This window comes from Eumetopias jubatus, unplaced genomic scaffold (genome assembly GCF_037043125.1).
Source record: "Eumetopias jubatus isolate StellerSeaLion01/CBP00866 unplaced genomic scaffold, mEumJub1_p1.0 scaffold_3, whole genome shotgun sequence".
NCBI lineage: Eukaryota > Metazoa > Chordata > Mammalia > Carnivora > Otariidae > Eumetopias > Eumetopias jubatus.
The window spans coordinates 20,118,570-20,142,347 of record NW_028274809.1 but is presented as its reverse complement, the minus strand read 5'-3'; the positions used below and the strand labels follow the sequence as shown (position 1 = coordinate 20,142,347).

The 23,778-nt window shown below is 57.1% G+C and overlaps 1 protein-coding gene across 4 annotated transcripts in view; it reads right to left on the bottom strand.

The window, feature by feature from the left end:
• Nucleotides 1-23,778, bottom strand: part of TNS1 (tensin 1) — a 220,232-nt gene that overhangs the window by 195,801 nt on the left and 653 nt on the right. The window contains exon 1 of one of the 4 annotated variants that reach the window (XM_088022034.1): nt 486-581. The exons of the other annotated variants lie outside the window; for them this stretch is intronic. Coding sequence (XP_087878160.1) covers nt 486-581 — 96 coding nt within the window. Of the gene's footprint in view, nt 1-485; nt 582-23,778 lie in introns of those variants that run through there. 4 annotated transcript variants of the gene reach the window in all.

Sequence of the window (23,778 nt, the reverse complement as noted above, 5' to 3'; positions counted from 1 at the left end):
CTGGGAAATCCCTCCGGAGTCCACCAGCCCCTTCACGCCCCACTTCCATCTCACTCTGCTATCCCCCAGCCTTAACTCCGGGTCCTCTTAGTCCAGTGGGGGGGGAAAGAGCCATTTCCAGGAACTCGTCCTCCCTTCCCACAGAAACTTAGGAGGGATGCTGAAAACCCTTAGAAACGCTCCTCTGTACCCAAATCCCCACAGACTTCAGTACTACCCTTCAGACTTCTGGCCCAAACTCCAGATGCTCTGGGGGAAGGGCAGCTACTCCCTCCTAGTGCCTCCGTGCTGCCAGGGGAAGGGGCGCCCCAGGAGTCCCCAAACTCTGATGAAGGCCAGGCTGACAAGGGTCAAGACGGTGTGTCCCTGAAGGTGGGAGGGTGACACCTCGGCCGCGGAGGAGACCACGGGCGAGGAGTGCCTGTCAGGGAGTGGGGGGCCGGATTGGGGGGGGATAGGTGCCAGGTGAGGCGGAGGGCTTTTACCTGGCTGCGGAGGCAGAAGCGCAGGGGCAGCAGGCAGGAGAAGAGGTACTTGCCCCATCGGATCACGCAGGAGAAGCACCAGCTCAGCCGAGTCATGGTGACCCCCCAGGATGGGCGCCTCGGGCGGGCGCGAGGGTCTGGGGACCGGCCGCTCTGGGCACTGAGTTGGGGTGGGGAGAGTAGGACGCCGAGAGCCCGGCCCCGAGTGGGGGCGGGGGAGGGGGTGTCCGGGAGCCTCAGCCCCCGCGGGAGCAACCCGCGTGTCCGAGTGTCCGGCCCCCTCTAGCCGGAGGAACGGCCCCGACGTGGCTCCATCTCCCCGGAAGCCCCTGCGGGAGGCGCGGGGCCGCTGCGGGCCGCTTCCAGCCTCGGGGACTTCCTCCGGCGGCTCCCCTCTCTCCCCCCTCCCCGCGGCGTGACAGCCTCTGAGCGCCTGCTCCCCGGGCTGGGGAGGGGGGGCGGCGCGAGCACCCCGGCAACCTGGGAGGCTGGCGGGGCGGTGCGGGAGAGGCGGGTCGGGACCGGGCAGAGGCGGGGCCAGGCGCCAAGGCGTCCACCTGCGAGCAGGGCAGAGCACCGCCCGGCGGCGCTGGGAGCCTGGGCGGCGGCGGCAGCGTTGTGCTCCAAGCTGCAGTGAGTGTGTGAGCGAGCGGGCGTGTGTGGATTCCCTCCAGACCTCACTCCATTCCCATATTGCTCCCCCGCGCATAATGTGATTAACTTCCACGGAGGCCACCGGCTTCCAGGACGAGCAGAAACATCCATGGGCTGGGGCGTGCACTTGGGGACACTGAGCACAACCGGGCCAGCTGTCCCCACTCACCACCAACCTCTGACCCTGGCCACACTCAGCCTCCCCTACCTGGGGCTCTCTCCAGCCAAGTCAAGGAGTGAGGGAGCTCTGAGCATCCAGAACCCGCCCAGGTTGGAAGGGACCCTGCCTCAGGGGCTGAACCAGCTCAGACGGATGAGAGCCGGACAGGCCCCCTCTGGCTATGGCTGAACCTCATCCTGCTCAGGGTTCAGGGCGCACCACTCCCCACCTTCACTTCCTGTCCTGCCCCGTGCCTGCCACTGGAGCCGGGGACCCTCCTCTGCCTCTGCTGTGCTCAGATGATGTGAAGTGAGGGCGGGTCCTCTCAGGAATCTTGTTTGGGGTGACCATACCGTGTCCCTGGAACTAGGGAGAGAGAAGTGAGAAGGAGGAGGTGCAAGACACGGGAGAGAGAGAGCGAGAAACAGAGCCACAGAGGGAGAGAGAGGCGGACGGAAGAGCGAGACTACGGAGAGGTGGACCGGCAGCCATGAGCTTTGCCCCTGGCATGCTGCTGCAGAGAAAGCGGGAGGGCAGCCAGCCAGCTAAGCCCTGAGAGAAAGGGGCGGGGGGGGGGGGGGGCCTGCAAGCTAGCAGGACCCTGCCAGGGCCTCCTCCACAGCTACAGGCCAGCAGATCGGTGGCGGCGAGGGACCCTTCCCCCAGGGCCCCCACCGCCTGCACTGCCCAGCGAGGCTTCCCTGGGACCATCTCAGGGCAATGCCCTCTCCCTCTCCCCTTCCCCTCACCCCTGCCCCAAGCTCTCCCCTACTCCAGCAGACTTCTCAGGCCCTGCCCCCTCCCCACTTCAGATCCCCACCAGGAGGCAAGGCACTGGGGAACGGTGCATTAGGGGAGACTGGGCAGGAACACAGTGAAAGAGAAGAAACAGGTCCCGGCTGGTGCATGGCTAGTGAGAGGGGGAGAGGCGGACATTAGGGCCCTCAGCCCCTCACAATCCCCCAAGCAAGGGAACCACCATCATCCCCCCCCCCACACACACAGGGGACTTCCTCCTCTCTGGGGGGTCCCACAATCTCCACAGCCTCCATCCCCACCAGGGCACCAGAGGAAATGGATAAGATGTGAGACATGAGGAAATGGGGCCTAGTCCATAGCGAGTGGAACAAAGTTTAATCGAAAGGGACCACTTGTTGAATTTGTTAAATAAGAGGAAGTCCTTCAGATAGGACTGGCTGAGGCGTGGCCCTGCTCGGCCAAAGAGAGGAGGACTAGATGATTTTTTCTTCATAGCATCCTAAAGTCTTCCCAGCACTTAGGGCACAAAAGGCACTCATCAAACACAGAAACAAAAGGGGGAGAGAGGGTAGGGAGAAAGAGAAGAAAGCGGTGGCTAGACCCAGCTCTTCCTGGATCTAGGAGGATCAAGAAGATCCTGAAGAAAATGACTCAGAAGGGCAGAGAGCCCTTCACTTCATCCACTGCCCAGCGAGGTGTCCTTAAGCCAAGGACCCTCCAGAGTGGAAGGGAAGAGTGTGCAGCCGAACAGGACATGAAGTTTGGCCCGTCGCTGCCTGGAGCTGCTCCCCAGCACTCCCCTCCCAGCCTCTGGCCTAGCTTCATGCCCCATGTCTCAATTCCTGAAGATCCATGTGATCCTGCCCCCATGTGTATTGTCTTGACAGCACCCAGAAATATGTCCCCTCCCCGGGGAGGGAGTTTGATGCTCGTGGGAAATCACAAGTCCTCTGTTCTGTTTTCACCACCAGAGGAGGTCAGAATCCTGAGAAGAACAGCTGCAGGATCCCCAGAACCTCCTGGAAAGTTTCAGCAACGACCCCTTTGCTTCCATTTCCACCAAAATTTTTGTGTCTTGGGGGGCAGGGGGTTAGGAGGAGCCTAATCCCAAAAGGTCTCTCAATCTCAATCCCCTTTTCCTGCTAAGTACTCAAAGCACCAGAAACTGCATCCAGCTCCTGGTGGGTGTTTAGTAAAGCTTTCCTCCCTCTCCTTCTTCTTCCAGGCCCCTGAGCATCGGGGACAGAGATGCAAGGCTCCACAGAATGGACCAGACACAGATGATCAAACACAGGGGATGACATATTAGAGCCAACATATGGAGTGAGTGAGGGGTTGGGATGAGCCTAGCCGGGGTCTGGGCCATCTGAGGACCTCACATCAGACCCCCAACGTTTACAGTGCCCAAGTGGGTGCCAGACAAGAGCCCCCCAACTCCTAACTCTCCCTCCCCAGTGGAGTTTTTGAAAAGCTAGCCACCATCCTCAGACGGTGAACCAGCCCTTCAGTGACTGCTTCCACCTCCCGCCCCCCCAACCCACGTGACATGGCCCTGCCCACACCTCCATGGTCCCTGCGCCTGGCTCCCGGCCCTGCCACCGTCTGGGACCCCGGCTCTCCTTTCCTCCTCCTCTCCTCAGCCAGAGTCCACCCTGGCAAGCTAGGCTGTGCTGTAGGGCTGGCCAGGGCTCGAAGGAGGAGGAATTTCTTCTCCTCTTAGCCCACTCTTGCTCATGCAGCCCAGAGACCCGGATATTGAGTGCAGGCCAGGGAGGAAATTCCAGAGACGAGGTGGAATGGAGGCCACGTGCTCAGACAGGGGGACACTCTGGGCTTTTCTCCCCAAGTTTTCCCTGGGTCAGAGCCAGGAGGGCCCCCTTTTCCCTTGAGTGGAAGAACGGGAAATTTCCCAGAGGCAGCCAGAAGAACGGGAAATTTCCCAGAGGCAGCCAGCAAAGGTGTCAGAGAAATAAGAGCAAGTCACAGCCACAAGTCCCCTGGAGACAAGCCTTGGGAGGAGGGCCCACCCGCTCAGGGGAGGCACAGAGCCTCCTCTGTCCCAGGCCCCCAGGATCACAGTGCCCCCCACTCGTTTTGTCTTCAGAGGGACAAAGGCGGCTCCTGTTCGGGGAGAATGGCTTGGGCATCTGATCGGAGGCTCCAGGTCTTCTTTTCACACCCAGAGAGAGATGTACAGAGGCTTCTCCCCAGGGACCTTGCAGCCTTTCTCCTGCATCAGATGGAGACAGCTCTAGCAGGCCTGGCTTTCTCACTACCAGTTCCTTTCAACACCCTCCCAGCCACAGCGAGTCCTCCTGTGGCCTCCAGGGGGCTCTCACTCGGGTCTCACCTCCCAGGCTGGCTTCCCCAGAACCCAGTGCATAGATGGACCTCACAAGCTGCACCCATCATTTCGCTGCCCAACCATCTACAAGATCCAGAACTCAAACAGTTCTCCCTCCACGCGACAGAACAGAGGTCCCTGCAGAGCTGGGGTCCCATCTCATGTGGGCTCCAATGCCATCTCCTAGGTTCCCATCTCCTTTGACAGCCCCATTAAAGTCCTTGCATGCCCTCCCACCATCAGTCTTGTGGGACACCAGCATTTCTTCACAGCTCTTAGCACTGCTTGTTGACAGATTTGCTCACTTCCCTATACCACCCCTTCCCAGCCAGACGCCAGCTTCCTGAAGAGCTGATCCACCTATCCATTGTACCCCTGCCCTAGTGCGCAGCATGGTGCCCGGTGCATGGTTGATGGACATGCATTACATGGTAGATTGGTTGGTTGATTGCATGGAAAGAAAGAAAGAAAGAAAAAGGAAGGAAGGAAGGAAGGAAGGAAGGAAGGAAGGAAGGAAGGAAGGAAGGAAGGAAGGAAGGAAGGAAGAAAGAAAGAAAGAAAGGAAAGAAAGAAAGAAAGAAAGAAAGAAAGAAAAGAAAGAAAAAGAAAGAAAGAAAAAGAAAGGAAGGAAGGAAGAAAGAAAGAAAGGAATGATGGAAGGAAGAAAGAAAGAGAGGAAGGGAGGGAGGGAAAGAGAGAAGAAAGAAAAAGAAAGAAAAAAGAAAGGAAGAAAGAAAGAAAGAAAGAAAGAAAGAAAGAAAGAAAGAAAGAAAGAAAGAAAGAAAGAAAGAAAGAAAGAAAGAAAGAAAGAAGGAAGGAAGGAAGGAAGGAAAGAGGAAAGGAGGGAAGGAGGGAGGGAGAGAGGGAGACCACTCCTGCTTCCAAATGCACTGGTCAGTCCCCCAGCCCTGGATTGCGGACCAGTGGGGAGTGTGGCTTTCTGGGCTCTTGCTGCTACGGCAGCCAGGACGGTAAGGTCTTGATCCAGCTCCACTCCACTTGCCCCTAGCTAGGGGCCCCTTGTTCTTATTCTGAAACAGCTCCCCAATATCCAGTCCTGATTCCAGCTCAACTCGAAAGGGACCCCACACCTTCTCCTGCCCCCTGCCCCAACACACACTCGATTTACAGATAAGGATGCTGAGGCCCAGAGAGGTAAAGTGACTTGCCAGGGTCACTCAGTTAGAAAGTAGCAGGGCCGGAACTGCATGGAGGCCCCCCCATGCTTGGTCCACTGCTTTTCCATAGCACAGCATTGCAGACGGGAGGCGAGGAGGCAGAGAAGGGGGAAGGGGGAGGAAAGGCAGGAAAGGCTTCTCCTCTTATAGGAGGTGAGTCCCTAAGTTCTCTTTCTCCTTTTCACCCCCTAAGCCAGGTCTCTGACCCCTGACAGGCAGGAAGTTCTTCCTGATACCTAACCTCCATTCCCCTCCTCTCAAATGCCAAGCGAATCCTCTTAGACTGCCTTGCCCGGGGAAGGAGAACAACTTGGTCACTCTCTTCTGCACAATGAATGCCTTCAGGCGCTGGCAGCTCATTATTCAAGCCCCCATCCCCACCCCACCCCCACCCCACTCTATTCTGCAGGATGAGAATCCTGGGTCCTCTGGGCCCCTTTCCAAACGACTTCCATCACCACCCAGAGGCTGACATGACAAACGGTGGAGGGGGGGAGGGGTGGGGACAGACCTGGAGTGATGGTGAGGATCAATCCATAGGGAAGCCCGAGGCCTGGTCTCCCTCCCAGGGCAGGCCAGAGCATCTGGGGGTGGAGAAGTAAGAACAGGGGCCCTGAAGTCATTCTGGTCATCCCTCCACCACTGGGGCACTGGTTGCAGGGCCCCACGTGGAAACTGCAGACCAGGAGCTGGGCAGCTGGGTCTGAGCCCAGGCTCCTGCATGAGATTAAAGCAGGGACTGTCTAATTGATTCTGATGGAACTGGGAGAGGGAGGAAGATGAATGGAGAGTGGGGAGGGGGGCAGGGGGGAGGGGAGGGGAAGGGAGGTGGGCAGGGGAGGGCCCAGTCTGGGAAGCCCAGTTGCATCAGAACTAGTTAATACAATTACCATTCACCTCCACCCCCACCCAGCCCCCACATGGCCCCCTCTCCTTCCTGGGAAACCAGCCCACTGACTGATCTGCCCCTGAACTGGACAGAGGGGGAGGGTGGCTGTGGGAGGCACGGAGGAGACGAGCTGGGTTAAAGTGCCCCAGTCCCAGAACCTAGATGACCCAGAGAGGCAAAGACAGTGACGGCGACCGGCAGATAGCTAGAGACACCCAGAGACGGGCCAACGGAGGCAGACACAGACAGAGAAGCAGATCTCCATCTAGCCCCGCTTCACCCAACGACCTCCCTCCCGTCCCACTCCTGACACACCACACCATCCTCCCCCAGCCCCCTCCCTGGGCTCCTCTCCTGGGCCCACCCCTGACTACACAGTGAGCAAATGGGAGGGAGCCCAGAAAAAGGGACCCCTGGACTCTCAGGCTCCCCACCCCGCCGAGGGCCCTCAGCCTGCGCCCTGCAGCCCTCCAGGGAAGTGGGAGAAGGAAGTAGGGCCGGGAAGAGCCAGGAGCCGGGTCACTGAGTCAGATCCCAGGGGGACCCCAAGACCGAGCTGCAGATAGGAGGGGAAAGGGAGCCTCCAAGAGAGACAAGCAAAGGTGGGAAAGGCAGGCACTGGGGCTGAGACTGTCAAAGACAGGAAGTGAGAGAAAGCCCTCAGGAGTGGAGAGAAGGAGGCAAGCAAAACAGAAAGGCAGGAGGCCAGCGCGAGGACAGGGAGACAGGGAGGAAGGTGACCACCTCACAAAGGCGGCAGCAAAAGGCCGGCATTGGGTGAGGGGAGGAGAGGCAAGGAATAAATGAAAGAGGAGAGAGAGTGGAAGGTGCCACCTGCCAGCCAGCCAGGGAAACCGAGGCACAAAACAAGGGGACATGGCCTCATGCCCAGGCTCCAGAAGCAAGCAAGGGACTCCCGCCAGGGCCCAGCTGCAGCCCCTGTGGTCAGGAGACAGATCTGGGCCAAGACTCTCAGGGCACTTGATTCCTGACTAGGAGGAGGCCCCAGCTGGCCCAAGGGGGCCAGGCCCCGAACAAGCTCCTGAGGGCACCCAAGCCCCACCAGACGCAAACTCTTCACCACTCCACAGCTGCCGGAGGAATGGCACCTTGGTGCCCCCCAGCTAGATCCTGCATCCTCCTAAGGCTAGAGGCCCTCCTCGCCCCCGCAGACTTCCATTTGCTCCCCGGACCTGAACAGTACAAGGTGGCTTCCTCTTCCTGCTTCCCAAAGGGTCCCACGCCCTCTCTGTGATCCACTCAAGTTCAGCTTCTGGCATGTTCTATGCTCACTCTGCTAGCTTCAGGGCAGAGCAGGGCAGGCCTGGGCCCCAGGCAGACCAGAGAAGAGGAAGCTACTGACGCAGCCCTGTGGATGTCTGAGCCAAGTCACGAGGCCATGGGGGGGTAAGGAGACAGACCCAAGGACAGAAGGCGACATCCCAGACGAGGCTGGAGCACAGTCCCTCTGGGAGCCCAGCATTGTCTGCCTTTGCCTTTCTCACCTCCCAGTGCTGTGGAGAGCATGCTGGGAGAAAGCTTATGGGAAGCATCACCTCCCAAAGGAAAGGATACAGGTTCGAAGCCAGCAGAGACCAGGGTCCAATCCCGACCTTGACTCTTACCTGGCTGTGTGACCTGGAAGAGATTTCTTCCCTGTTCGGAGCCTGTTTCCCCTTCTGTAAAATGGAGCCAAGGACCCTAACCCCATGCGGTAATTGTCAGGATGGCCTTAAATGTGAAAATGCCTGGCACCAGACCTGAGTCATCAAGACACCCTGGGGAGCTACTGGGCAAATATCTCAGAAACTGGGGCCAGGAGGGGCACCCCGAAGCAACTTTCAAAGCAAGTTCACCCACCCCCACCACACAGATGCTCCGCACTAGAACCTTCGGCAAGAGCACCCTGTCTGGAACAGACAGTTCACACCACCATCTGGGGAATGGACACCCAAGGAAGAGGATCCAGGAGTCCCAGCCGGATGAGCCAAGACAGCATTGTTAGGCGATGTTGGAAGCAGGCCAGAGGAGAGGTAGAATGGGGGCACCTGAGCCCAGAAGAAGCCGGAACTCAAGAAGAAAGAGGGATTGAGGGAAGCCTCTCAGGCAGAAAAAACGAAGAAAAAAAGCAAAACAGTGAGTTCCTGAGCTCCCCACCCACACTGAAGATAAACATGAGGAAATGGGTCTGGCCTGAAGCAGGAGATACTCAAGTTAGACAGCAGGCAGAACTTCCAATGAAGCACTACACCTACAGAGAGGTCCCTGTTTTCACTCCATTACTTCCCCACTCTCCTTTAAACCTCAAATGACGTTTGAGTCTTCAACTTTCCATTACTCAGCATAAAACATCAGTATTAGAAGTCCCTGTTCTCCTCAGCAGGAAAATAGGCCAGCCTTGCTTCCCTGATCCCCAAATCTCTAGACTCACTCAGCCCAGCACTCTCCGTACTGATTCTCTGGCAGAAACCAAAACTCAGTGCTACCATCCATGGCCATCTCAGATGCCTGGAGTAGGGGACCACTTCCCATACAGACATCTACTCCTAACCCCTCAGAAACCCCTTCTTCCTCAACTAGGCCTTGCCTGGGCCACGCAGACCTGGCTCTGTCTAGTACCGATTGTCCCCTTCCTTAAGTTTTCTGTCTGGGAGGAGAGGGAAGGGTGCACAGGCTGAGGGTGGGAGCAGGGGACGCGGGACTTGTGAAGCAACTTGGGGACGGGGGAAAGGTTAATGGAACCCCATTACTGCTCCCGAAAGCTTGTAAGAAAGGGCTGGGACTGGGCTAGAAAAGAAGCAAAAATGGGCTTGGAAATAGAAGAGGCACATGCAACAGACACACACATACATAAAACACACGCCCCTGCGGGACAAAGTGAGCGTCCTGGAGAGTCAGGGCCAGGGCTGGGGCCCTGTAGACAAGGAGTGGGGGACCAAGACAGAAAAGAATGAAGGGAGTAGAGCTGAGTACCGCCCAGACAAGAGAAAAGTAGGTGCTAAAGGAACTTTCTGACCATTTTGGACCCCAAATGGCATACAAGCCTGATGCAAAGAGTATGCAAATGAGGTTGCCCGACAGGGAATTCTTTGACTATGCTTGACCCTCAGGAGACGTCAGTGTGTGGTGTGTCCTGTGGAGGTAAGAACCACCCCCAGCCCCCCAGCCCCTCACCTCCCTGCAGGTGGCCCCTCCTTCCCTCCAGCCTTGGGCCCCAGAGGGCTTCAGGGGGCCTCTCCCCCACCCTTGGGTCTCTTTCTAGGCCCCCAGAGATCCCCCTATCTCTGCCCCTCACACCCCAAACTTCCTCCTTCCTCAAGGGGCTTGTCCCCTAGCCCACAGGAGGGGGACCCTGCCTCCCACGGAGAGAAGCTTTCTGTTGATAAAAAGAGGAAGGGAGGCCGCCAAAGGGAAATGAACTTATCAACACTTATAGGGGCAGACAGGCAGCGAGGGCCCCTGGGATCCCCCCAGTCAGCCCTCTGCCTCCCCGGAGATGTCCTCCAGCCCAGGCCCACCAGGGTCCCTCCTGGCTTAAAGTTCTTCTGAAAGGGAGACCCTACAGCCTGCCCAGATCATCCTGGTCTCTGGTTTCCCAACCCTGGTTGGCTGGGAAGTGCTCCCAATTGTCCAACCTGTTGCTGTTTTCAAGCTGGCTTCACACATCCCTGCCCCGTCAGTGGCCCCCAGGCCATACTCAAGACAGGTGATAGCTAACACAGGAAGAGAGAAGACCCTGTCTCTGGGTCCCCAGAAAGACTGTGTCTTCCAGCCCTCCTGACCAGCCACACAGCCTCTCTCCCTGCCAACGGGGCTCCTTTTTTTTTTTTTTTTTTTTAGGATTCTATGTTTAAGTCATCTCTACACCCAACATGGGGCTCGAACTCGCAACCCGAAGATCAAGAGTCAGACACTCTACCGACTGAGTCATCCAGCGCTTTGCTCTCCTGCAGAGGACAGCAGCTGAAGCTCTGAGAAGTGAAGAGGAGGGCATTCTTCCAGTGCCGTGGACCAGCGGGGTACACACATTTACTTGCACTCCCTCTTGAAACCTCTCTAAAACAACAGCAAGATTTTTTTTTTTTTTAATTAAAGCAAAAAGCCGGGAAGACAAATAAAACCAAAGAGGAGAAGACCCAACCGCAGAGTGCCATTCAGCACAGCGCAAGGACTACAGCTGCTGGGATAGTAAACCCCTTCTGTTCCAACTGGTGGCTAGCTACTGCACACTTATCACCCTTGACAACAGTATCAAAATTCTGGGAGCTGGAGGACAGACGGATGAGCAGGGTCTGTGAGCCCCAGAGAGCCGCACCCTGAACTGGCTGCAGGAAGAGCCAAAGCCAGGAAGCCACCAGACCCTTCGGCACGGGACCCTCCAAAGCCTCTGAACTGATGGAGGCAGATACTTTGGGGGTGGGGGCGAACGTGAACTTAAACTAGAAGTTAGGTAGAACATTGGAGAAGCGACCCAGATATAGACAGGATGCTCCCCAATGCAGCCGCCCGGCCAGGTACTCAAGAGTGAAGCCCTTGGTGGGTCCGTTCCCACCCTCAGAGCAAACCATCCACCCATTAGGGTCCCATTTGAAATATAAGCCAAAAACCCAGACTGCAGGGAAAGCTTAACAGAGAAGAACTAGAGAGGCAGAGCCACTTGGAGGAAACAGGTGGGGAGCAGGGAGAAGAAACCATCAAGATAAAGTTATTGGCATTCACAGAGGCCAGAGAAGAGGATGCATCTACTAAACAAGAACAGTAGGCATGAATGAATGAATGAATGAATGAATAAATAAATAAATAAATAAATATTCAGAAAACAAACCAAACAGCTCTTGGGGATTAACTGAAAAGTACAGAGCCCAGACTGAGGCCCTCACTAGGCACTGGCCCATACCTGCCCCTTCACCCACTCTGCACACACAGGCAGCAGGCCAGACTCTCCTCTCCAAGAAGCCCTGCACACCCCTCAGGGCCCCAGAGTCCATGACAGGAGTGATCTGGAGACCAGATGAAGTGGAGACTCAGACCCGGTGAGGGACCCAAGAGGCCAGGAAGAGACAAGAGTCCAGGGCCCGGGGCTGGAGCTGGCCAGAGGCCGCCAGCTTGGTGAGCTTGTAGACCACCCCCCCACCCCCCCCGCCCAGAGCCCTGTCCACCACCGGCCCGGCAGAGATGCACCTAGCAGTAGCCCCGAGAGGTGCAAGGCCCATCTTCCAGGTAGGAAAAGCTCATGCTCAAATAGGTCGAGTCACTGCTCAGGGTCCAGGGCAAGAGAAGTACAGAGCTAGGAATGCGAATTCATGCCTTAACCTTCCTACAACAAAACCGTCTTAAGGCTGGAGTGTCTATGCCTCCAGGCTGAGAGTCTCGACTTGGGTTCAAGTCCTGGCCCTTGACACTTACCAGCGAGGAATCCTGGATTGATCCCAGCAGTCAGTTCACGTCCCTCTGCCCATATGTCACCCACCAGCACCAGAAAGTCCCTCCCAGGTGTTGCTGGGACCCATGGCCCTCCAACCAGGCTTCTGGCTGCAGCAGGGAGGTGAGGAGGCCCCAGGGCCCCGGCAGAATATGTCCCCCAAGGAGACCATGAGGGACCTGTGGGGTGGACCCTGCCTCGGCCCCAGGCTGCCCTGAAAGCACCCCAAGCATGGATCTATTTTTAACCAGGCCCCAGCGGGCAGCCAGCCACCCAGAGTTATTCTAGACTGTGGGGTCATCAGGCTGGCCAGGGTAAAGGGGAGCCAGGGCTGAGGCTGCGGAAATGGCACCCCTGGGAGGAGACACCCGCAGACTTAGGGAGGGGCTGGAAGAGCAGAGTCCAGGCAAGGAGTCAGGGCCAGGGAGGGCTGAGTTGGGGGCAGAAGTCCAGAAAAGGCTAGGATAATGGGATAGCAGTGGGTGAGAGGGTCTCCCTGGAACTGGCATCGAGGGGTGGGGAGGGCATCTGCCTTGTCTCTCCTCGGGGACCGGGGGCCGTGCCAAAGGAGGCAGAGGCTAGGCTGAGAACAAGGGGTGGGCATGGACGGAGTGAGCTGGGAGGACAGGAAGGGGCAGGGCAGGGAGGCGAGAGACAGTCAGACAAAAAGAGAGAATGACAAGAGAATCAGAGAGCTGGGTAGAGGTGGGCGGGGGACAGCACCCACTCCTGGGGACGGAGTCTTGTCCTCACTCCACACACCCCAGGCCTGATCGCCCTCTCAAAATCACGTAGTCTCCTTCCACCCACCAGGGCCTCTCAGCCTTGGAGTAGAGGCCCCAAGACTGCTCAGCATCCCTGACTCCTTTCAAGAGTCCTCCTGGCCCCCAAGTTACATATAAAAGTCACCAAGCTCAGACATGAACGTGAGCGTGTGCACACGCGCGCACACACACACACACACACACACAGCCCCCTGGGCAGTGATGGGACAATGGAGAGGGGAGAGAGGGGTGTCCCTTTATCCCCCTGCCCAGCCTTGGGAGCTCAAATCCACACAAAGAACTTCACAAAGGGCCTCTGGCTCCCGGAGGGGGAGATAAATGGGGGGAGAGTGAGGAAGGGGAGACCCCAGAGCTGGAAATGCCCAACGGTGGGTCTGGGAAGCAAAAGGGGAGCTGTTCTCACAGCTACAAGGGGCCACAGAAGAACTTAGGAGGAGGGGGGAAAAGAAGGGGGGGCGCCCCATGGGCTCAGGGGGCAGGCAGAAAGCTAGGGTCTGGAAGTGGCTTCCTGGAAGAGGTGGTCAGAAGTACGAATCTGCTGGAGGCATTGAGAGAGAGGTAGCTGGGCTTCCTTGCCCAGCCTAGGTGAGGGAGCAATAAGCCGAACACCACCCTATCCCCAGAGAAGGTGGGGAGACCACAGACCACCCCATCTCCCATCCCCTTCCCTATGCTGCCTTGGGTCTAGCTGGAGAAGGTGGATACCTTCTTCAGGGCTGAAGGCCAGGCCCAGGTGGGGTGGGGGGTCCCAGAAGAAGGATGGAACAGTCAAGCAAGATCATAGCTTCTCGCTCCAAAGAGGCCAGTGGGAACAAGAGGAACCTCTTCCTTTGTTCCTACTGCACACCCCCAACCCGTCCTATTGGGGGAGGGGGAGCTGTCCTGCAGGTGAGAAGCAGGAGAGAGGCCCTGTGCACACGAGGTCTTAGGATTCCTGGCTCACGTCCTAGCCACACCAACAGCAGGGGGGCTGTTGACAAGTCACCTCCCGGGGCCTCAACCCCAATCCGTGAAATAGGGTAACAATGCCTGCTCACATCACTTTTCAGGGTTGTTGCGAGCATCACGTAAGGCTCTTTTTAAGGACATTTATTATCATTATCGCCAAGTGACCTCTGAGCTGCCAGACAAGTCAGAGATCCCAAGCCCAAGGCTCTCCCTCATTCCCACCCTCCCCTTCTACTTTCTGAGAGGAGTTCCCAGGTGAGGCTTCCGGCCAGCAAGTGAAGGGATCAACCAGATGAGCTCAGAGACTCCTTCCAGGGGAAGAAGGAAACTAATGTTTATTGGGGGCCTACTATGTGCTAGAAGCTTGACATACATCAGTCACCCCAATCTCCTGGCTAACCCTGCGAGGTCGGTGCTATCATTCCCATTTCCCAGATGAGGAAACTGAGCTCACAAAGTTATCAGGAGCAGAGCCCAGATTTGTGACCAGAGCAGCCCACACCCTGGGCCCGTGCTTTTCTACCACAAACCCTCCCTCATTTCATCACCGTAGTGTTCTAAGCTCCCCTGCCCCTGCCCCCACCCCCAATCCCTGCACCCCAGAGCAGAGCTCCCAGAACAGCCTCCTCCCCCAACACCCATCCCCAGCTGACCTCAGACTTCAGGACTGCAGAGGGTGACAAAAAAGGGACAGGAGATGCCAACAAGAACAGAGTGTGGACAGGCTGGAACACTGCTGCCTGCCCACGGTGTCCCAGGGCTTGGCATCGACTGTGAGGCTGGCTCCACATAGCAGCCTGGCGAGGTGGGCTCTGTGCGCCCCATTTTACAGGTGAGGAAGTGAAGGCTCAGAGACACGAAGTAGCTTTTCCAGGGCACCCTGCTAAGAAGCGGTAAGCAAGGATTCGCCCAGCTGCCTGTCCCCCAGTCCCTGCTCCCTCGGCAACCCGGCTGCCTCTCTGGGCTGAAGCCTTGGACCAGGTGGTGCTGAGTCCCACAGGGAGCCCGGGGGTCTTGCCTCAGAATGCAGAAGAACCACAGAGAGCCCCCTCACCCCAGCGCTACCTCCACCACCTCACCCCCTGCTGGCTTTGTGCAATTCCATTAAGAAGCAAAGGAATAAATTAGCCCTGCTTAGCATATTGAGCGGCTGGGGTTCAAGAGGCCGCCTGGGTGGCTGACATATCTCAGTGCAGTCCGCCAGCAGCTGCAATGGTGGGGAGCCGATAGGGGCAGCGGGGGGAGGGGGCAGTCTGGCCAGGCTGGGCCTGCTCCGACCTCCCACAGATGGCCTCAGCTCAGTGCCCAGAAGCACTCACTCCTGCTCCAACTTCATTCCCCTAATGGTGTCGCAGCTTGGCACCTGCTTTCCGCACCCCTGCCCCGTGCTCCGGCCAGCCCCAGAGGACACCCAAGGCTAGTGTCAGGGGCGGTGTCAGGCTACCCATCCTCCCCAGGCTGAACTTGGAGATGGATGGCTCTGTTCAGGGGGGAAGAAGAGAACAGCACAAGGCAGAGTCTGGAATGCCCCCGGGGGTAGGCCCTCACTGGCCTGATGCACCCATGCCTCTGTTTCCCCCCTCGGCACTGAGGCACCCCAAGCACAAAGGAAAGATGGGGAGGGGAACAGAGGCCCGCACCAAAGGCCAGGTGGCTCGTCGCTCCACCCCAGGCAGGAGCACACCATTTAATATGACTAGGACAAGCGATATTAACTGAACAGCCAGGATCCAGCCTGAGGCCAGACCCAGCAGGCCGAGGCCTGGAAGGGAGCAGGACAGCCTGGGGCCCCAGTCTGCTGCCTCCTGCCACATCAATGGGTCACTCCCCTCCACCCCTCCCAACCCACCCCGGGCCCCCAGGCCCGAAGACCTTGTCCTCCTCCCTGTCTCCAGGCCCTGGGGCAGCCACAAGAATGCACCTTTCAGACCTCCGGCTGCAGGGAGCCGGACCGGCCAAGGCCCCAGCTGTGCACTTTGAAATCACTACTGTGCTTGCTGAGGCCAAGCCTCCGGAGGGGCCCCACCATTGTCAGAGTGCTGGGGCAATTCTAAAGCAGACTTGTTCCTGGCAGACACAACACTTTCGGCCAACTTGGGTTCATGGATTCCCTGTCGGCTTTGCTCCGGAGTGCACAGAGTTCTAGGATACTTCCATCCAACCCGGGCTCCCTCGCCCTCCCCTTCACTCAGGGTGGGACTTAAGTGGCCATCTGAAGGCTCTCCCAGCCTCCCCTGGCTCCTCCCTTTCACTCAGCCATTTCCCCTAATAAAATCCTTACACATTTAATCCCAGCTTGTTTCTCCAAGGACCCGGCCTAGTACAACCGCTCAGTAACCATAACAACAGCAACAACAATAGCGACCCTTCATGGAACGCTAGCGCTACGCCCCACACTGGTCTAAGTGTTTTAAGGGCAGCAGAGGATAGCGAGGTACAGGGAGGTCACATACTGCGCTCAGCGGTGCACAGCCCTGAAGTGGCAAAGCCCAAAGCTGACAACAGTTTGGTCCCAAAGTCCACTGGGCCACCACCACCCCACACTGGGTCCTCTAGGAGAGAGATGCCAGCCCTCCTGCTTTCTGCCTTCCGGGAAAGAAAGAGGTGGAAAAGGGAACTGCCAACTCCTGAGAATGGGCAAGACGGACACGCAGAGAGAACCAAGCTGAAATTGAGAGAGAGAAAGAAGGCACAATGGCCCCCTGGAGACTCCTGATTCCTACGAGCAAGAGCGCCTCCCCTCCCCAGGGCAAGGACGGGCTGAGCTCAGGGACCACGGGGAGCAGAAGAGGAAGAAGGTGGCCCTGGAGCCCTTTCCAACCGCGCCCACTTCTTGCCATCCTTGGCCCACCACCCCCTGCCGCCCCCCTTGGGCATGTGACTAGGGTGTGCCAGAGGTGTCAGCCAAGGGACTCCAGACCCTGCAGCCCCCATCCCGCCCCGCCCTGCCATTCCTCATCCTCCATCCCTTGCAGGGCAGAGCCAACAGGCCTGGCCCAGCCAGGTCTCAGGGTCCCAACAAAGCCAGGCCTGTCCCCTGCCCGAGCCTCTGTGGGAGTGACGTCTGGGCTGGGCAGCAGGTAAAAGTGAGCCAAAGCGACATGGCAGAGAGCCAGCTGTATGTCCTCCAGGTGAGTTCCCAGCTTAACCCCTGGCCTGCTGGACCAGAGTTCTCAAGGCTGTTGGTTAGGGGATGAAGGGGTTGGGAGAAGTGAACTCAGGGACAAAGAAGGGGAACCAGCTTCCAAGGGGCACCCGTACACCTGCACACATGCATACACACACACACACACACACACACACGTGCACACACACAGATCCCGATTTGGTCCAGCCACATGAGAAAGACCCATCACTGGCTCCAGGCACCCCGCACCCACCTCTCATCCATCCTCCACCCTGTGCCAGGGATGTTTTAAAAGGCACACTCCACCCCCTCCCCATACACATACTGCTGAATCTTCCAGGGGCTTTCTATGACCCACATAAGTCTGAAGTCCAAACTCTTTAGCTTGGTACTCAAGGCCCTGCCCATGCTGACCCACCTCTTTTCCAGCTTCTGATCCAACCTCTCCCTTCCCACCCTATCTTCCAGCTCCCTGAGGGCACCACATACTTTCAAGCCCCTGAGCTTTCCTCCCTTGTGTCAGTGAACTCCTAGTCACCTTGTAGGACCCAGGTCAACCTGTCACCTCCTCTGCGAGGGCTTTCCAGACAGCCCCAGGCAAAGTAGGACACCCCTTGCTCTAGAACCAGGGGACAGCTTATCCAGGCCTTCCTGCATATTGTCTCCCGATGATGTGTTTGGACATCCTCCCCCCACCGCCAACCTGGGCCTCTGAACGGGGGGGTGAGGACTTACTGAGGAAGACTAGTGTGTGTGCTCAGGACTCGGCAGAGGGCAGGTAAATGGGAGAGAGGAAAGGTGATGGGCACAAGGACGAAGGGTGGGCAGGTAAAAGAGAAGGAGGGACAGATGGGGGGCAAGGCAGATTTGCTGAGAGGGGAGCAGACAAGGGAGAACCGAGAAGCTTCTACTAGGTGCAGAAGCCGCATGTCACACAGGACTTCCGACAGAAGGCTCTGCCAGGAGGCTTTGAGGATTGGGCCCAAGGACACACCAAGGCATTCTTGACTCCTTGGCTTCAGCCGGGGCAGGCGGAGTGGGGTGAAGCGGGGTTTGATGGGGACCTTGAGAAGTTCCTGAGACAGGTGTGCTGGCAGGAATGAAAAGAGGAGCTGGACAGAGGCAAAACTCACACTGAGGCCACAGGACAACCCCCTGGGCCTCCTCGTGACTGCCCCCACTGCTGGCCCCTGCGGATCACAGTATCTCACTCCCTCCCACACTCTCCAAACCTCAAAAAGCCCTCTGTCAGTGGACCTCCGACCATGTTTGAGCTTGACCCCGGTGGTCTCATCCTCGCTCCCATCCCATCCCCACACCCACACCCACCCATGGGGTGCCCAGAGGAGCTCGGGCCCAGGGAGAGCCCCAAGGTGGAGCAGGGATCTCAGCTTCCCAAGCAGGATAGCTCACCCAGCGCAGCAGGCCACACCTGCCCGTGGCCAGACCCTGTGCCCGGCCTCCCCCTGGGTTCTCTCGCCTCTCTGGGGTCTCTGCCTGTCCCAGTCTCATATGCGGCTGTCCTTCCCCTGGGCAGCCCTTATTGAGCCCATCCTCTGCTAAGTACCTAGGATACCAAATTTCTCAAAAACTGAACTCTGGTCTAAAAACAGTGGCTCTTTGGGACGCCTGGGTGGCTCAGCTGTTAAGCGTCTGCTTTCAGCTCAGGTCACGATCCCCGGGTCCCGGGACGGAGCCCCTACATCGGGCTCCCTGCTCAGCAGGGAGTCTGCTTCTCCCTCTGCCTGCCGCTCCCCCTGCTTGTGCTCTCTCTCTCTCTGACAAATAAATAAATAAGATCTTTTAAAATAAATAAAATAAAAAAACACACTGGCTCCCGGACTTACTGGGGAGACAGACTTGTGAAGAGACGTCACCAGAAGTGCCCTACCACTCTCACATCCTTGGTCCAAAAGAAACACTACAGCCAAAGTCCCTCATCCCCTATCCCGGGGGGAGGTTTGGAGACCCTGGCTCTGCTCCAGGCCCTAGGACTTTTCAGGCTGGGAGAGGGAGGGGCTGGCCCGAAGTGCCAGGGCTGCTGTGTCTGGTGGGGAGGGAGTCCACTCAGGGACCAGAGTTGGGACAGTCAGCAAGGGGACTGAACCCCGGACATTTTGCCGGTGTTCCCTTTGCTCCCCACCACTTGGCTTCTTTGCAGATGGCAGCCTCCGCTTCCCACCCACAGGCCGCTGCCCCTCCAGGGGCTGCCATAGCTTGCCTGCCCTTGGCACCATGCTCTGTCCTGGTGCCAGGGGCCCTTGGCAAGTTCATACATCAAACAGGGAGGCAGCGGCTGGCTTCCTGCCCTTTGGGAAAGAGGGAAGGTTGGAGGCATGGCCCCATCCTCAGCTTCACACCCTCCTGACCCCACCAGGGACCCAGACCTAGCCCTAGAGAGTAGGTAAGTCCGAGAGAGGTGGTCAGCTGACTCCCACCCACCCCTACCCCAGTGCGGGCCTCTAGAGCTTCTTCCCCCTTCCCTTCCTACACTTGAGCCCCACCTTGAGAGGGACGGAAAGATGAGAAGGGTCACTACAAAGGGACATAGTAGGGTGCTAGAGACTCTCCCCTTCCCCAAGATGTCTCTCATCCCCCAAAATGCCTGAAGTGCTCCCTTTATAGAATGATGCCCCTGATTCTTGAGATGCTGGGGTCTTCCAGAGACACCCATCACAATAGAGGGATGAATCTACCCAACTGAAAGCAGAACCAAAAGACAGGGCCAAAAATGTTCATAGCAAAGCTATTCACAATAGCCCCAAACCGGAAAAAACCCAAACGCCTGTCAGTAGCAGAATTGATAAATAAACTATGTATCTTCACTTGGTGAAGCACTGCCCAGCAATGAGAAGGAACCCTCTACAAGCATGTGTGAGACAATGGATGAAATTCACACCCTTAATGTTGAGCAAAAGAAATCAGGTACAAAATAACTCCATTTGCAAGAAGCTCTACAATGGGAAAATCTATGTTGTCAGAAGTCAGGAGAGCCAGGAGAACCCTCAGAGAGGAATTGGCGACTGGGAGGGAGCAAGGAGAAAGACTTCTGGATGCTGGTAATGCTCCACTGTTGGCTGAGTGCTGGGTCATGGGCACATGGGTGTGTTCAGTTTGGGAAAAGTTCGTGGGCTTCTCTGCATTATGAAACACTTCATATTTATAAGATACTAGACCGAAATGGAGGAGTGCCTGATGCTGCCTTAGCAGCTGCCACCGAAGATGAAGGGGTCAGGTTCATACACACCTCCGCTTCGCCCCCACCCATCTCCAGCCCATCTCCTCCTCTTGGCCTTGTCCTTTCTCTGCCTGAATCAGGCTCGGCCTCACCCCCTAAGCCCTCCCCATGGCCAGCCGCCTCTCTAACCTAAACCACCACCCTCTCTCACCCAGATGACTACAACCGCCTACTCCAGGCAGGTCTCCTTGCTTTGCGCCTCACCCTTTCCTATCCATATCCACAGGGCATGGATGGCAGGGTTCATGGAGAGCCAGGAGCAGCCAGAGAAAGCCTCTGTCAGAGGCTATAAGGGCTCACACCTCTTCGTTTCAGGACCTTCAAGTGTGCTGTTCTCACCCCCTGGGAAAGCTTCTCTTCCCTACCTTCTGCTTGCGCTTCCCCCACCTTCCCAGTGGAAATCTGATCCCTCCATTGGCTCCCATGACACCCTTACTTCTCTCCCATGGTACAGTTTCCAGTAATGCATTTATTCGTGCAACTATTCATTTGCGCTCTGTTCTGTCTGTCCCGCTGGATTGACACCGCCTCTGAAGGCAAGAACAGGGGCTGTCTGCTTTCATGCCTTTATCTCCAGCTCCTAGCTCAATGCCCGGCTTAGTGCAGGTGCTCAAAAATGCTTCTTGACTAAAGGACTAAATCTTAATTGTTCCCACTACAACAACAACAAAAAATGATAACGATGTGACTTGTAGAAATGTTAGTTGAGGCTGCAGCAGTAATCATATGGCAACACATAAATATACCACATTGACGCATTGTACACCTTATTAGCCTTATACAGCGTTACACATCAAATGTATCTCAATAAAAATAAATTTTTAAAAATACATTAACTTACAATGAAATAAACTCAATTAAAAGCTAAGGTAATAAATACCCCAAACTCCCCCCCACAAAAATTCTTGTTGAATAAATGAATGGCCAGGCCTTTGCAGGCAGCCTTTGGGGAAGGCAAAGCTGCCTCTGGAAACAAAACTTCCACTTGTCGAGGGTCAGGACACCTGGGTCATGGTCCTGACTCTGCCACTCACTTGTTTTGCGGCCATGGACAAGTCACTTCTCTCTGGGCTTCAGTGTGCTCATTGTGAAATGCAGGTATGAGATGCATCGGGCCCCTAGGTGGGCTTGAAGAGGCATATGACGTGTGTGTGTGTGTGTGTGTGTGTGTGTGTGCACATGCCCCTGCACATTTCCCTAGCAAGAACATACATAGCTTTCATCAGATTCTTAAAGAGATCTATGACCTCAAAAGGTTCAGAACCACTAACCAAGATCCTTTCCAGCTCTGGGGGTCTATGATCATATATAACTAGAGAGAAAGAGGAAGTAATCCAACCCATAGTAGAAAGAGTTAAAAAACTTCCATCAGGGGTGTAGGACCCCACAATAGGAACACAAGGGAGGCTGCAGGACCTGGCCTCCTGGGGAACTCCCAAACTCAACAGGGCTCTAGGTGATTGGGCAGAAGCCACACCAACTGACCCGGGGGGGGCTGGTTTTTCAAGAGAGGGGCCAGAAGCAATCCAGAGTCTCCTCCTCTCAGCTTCTGCCACCATCGGACAAGCACCCACTTGTCTTGGGATACAGCAGAAAGCAAGGAGGCGGGGCTGGCACTGGAGATGCCCCCCAGGCCCCTTGGCACCCAGGTCAGAGAAGGCTTGGCGGGAACGCTCAGGAGGGCTGCCAAACCCCACCTTCCCTTCTCCCGAGGTTGGCAGGCTGACATGTGGAACCAAAGGAGAGCTTAGGACGTAGGGCTATCATGGGACCCTGAGGAGGCCACCTGAGGGGTGAAGGGCCTATACCTCCAGGCCCCCAAAATCCAGAGCTGGGGTTCTGAGGCCTGGGAAGCAGAGTGGACAGGCCTCTCCAGAGCAAAGAGGAGGAGCAGGCCACAAGTCTTGGACGGAGGAGGAGAGCAGTGTGGGCAGCAGGGGCTGGGAGGACAGAGCAGGCCACCAGAGGGAAGGCAGGGTGGTCTGAGCAGAGGACAGTCTGCTTCGGGACCGGGCTGGGGGCAGCACGCAGGGGGAAGAGGGAAAGTGGCCTGGGTGGGAGGGGGCCGCCCCAAGGGGAGAGGGGGAGAGCAGGCTGTGGGTGGAAGAGGTGATATGAGCCTGCGGCCCAAGGAGAGAGGCTTAGCGTACCTATTGGAGGATGACGAGGGAACACAGTCCGTGATGATGGCATGTCAGTGGCAGGACTGTCAGTGGGAGGGCTCTGGCTAGGAGCCCAGATGCCAGAGTAACTTCTAAGCCCTGACTCCTGAGGGGAGCTGAGAGCCCAGGAGATGTTTATCCGCCACAAGAACGCGGTAAACGCCTCCTCCAGTGAAGTGATAGGCCGCCCAGCTGTTCTTTCCTGGGTCACGGGTCTCCTGAGAGTTGCGGGATAAATGGGGGCAGGGGGACCTGGCGAGGGGAGAGAGCAGCCAGCGACAGCTTCCCCCCCTGGAACCAGGGCCAGGGGAGCCATGGGCAAGGGCTGGGGCTGGGATGGAGTTTCATCCTGCAGATGAAGGAGGAGGTGAGTCATGGGCGAGCGCCAGGCACTCTCAAGAGGCTGCTCAGAAACCAGCTCATCCGAATGCAGACAGACACTTGTCCCCATCCCTGTCCCTGTGGCTGTCACACATCCACGCACTCACTCCTCACCCCCCCCTTCTCCCTTCTCCTTGATCACCCACCTCCACTGCCCCTGGCTTCTTCCTCCATCTCAGCCCCGACTGCCTGTCCCTGTCCCTGTCCCTTCCCACCCTCACGTGGCCCGCCTGGCCCCCCGCCCCCAGCTGCCTGCATCTCGAGTGCAGAAGGTAGGGAGACAGAGAAAGTGAAGTCAAGAAGGGTCTGAGATAGGAACAGATGAGGGAGGGACCCTGTGAACTCACTTCCGCCTGAAACCTCCAAGGACAGAGGAGGGTTCATGAGGCTCTGAGGCGGAGAAGCCCTGATGACCTCTGGAGGGGCCTGACCATTGGAGGTTGGGCCAGGTCACTTTCACTCTCCAGACCCTCTGCCCCTGTGCCAGGACTAAGAAGCAATAGTCTGAGATACCCAGCTGACACCCCAAGGCCTCACCCTACCGCGGTGCACTAAGCTAGCTCAGGCTCCCATCAGAATCCCCCCTGGGCCACCACTACAAGGTCTAAGACAACTACTACACCCCACCAAGCCTATTCCTCCCCATGATCAGTCATCACAATGATGACCAGGGCTAGAGCTCAGGAAGGACAGAGAGTTCAGTTGGTAAATGTAGCCTCATGCCTGGCACTGTGTATAACCACGAATACGCTCTCATCCTGCCTTGGAGGAACATCTGGTCAAGTGAGGCAGAGGGGTCACCAGCACGTGCGGGCACACACACACATACACACCCCTGGCTTCACGGGTTGCCCCAGTGTGGGGAAGAAGGGCTGGGATACAGCCACATGGTACATTTTGAGTTGCCCGAACCCTGTGTGCTCCAGGTGGAGGGATGTAAGACACCAGCATAATCCAAACCCCGCACAGCAAACAAATCTGAGGAGGCTGGAAACTTCCCAGCCCCCAGACAGGGAGGTAGGTTGGGATAAAGCAGGTAGCCTAGAGCAAGTTATCTAGTCCTACCTAGTAACCCCAAATGTCTCCCTGTCCTCCTCTTCCTCCTTGGAGAAATCTAGTACCCACACCTAGTGGTGCCCGGACAGACGCCTCATGCAGAACAAACACCTGCCTCCCAGCACAGGCCTATCCCCAACCCTCTGGGTCAGCTGCCCACTTGCAAGATGCCAAGACTTACTAGAAATGA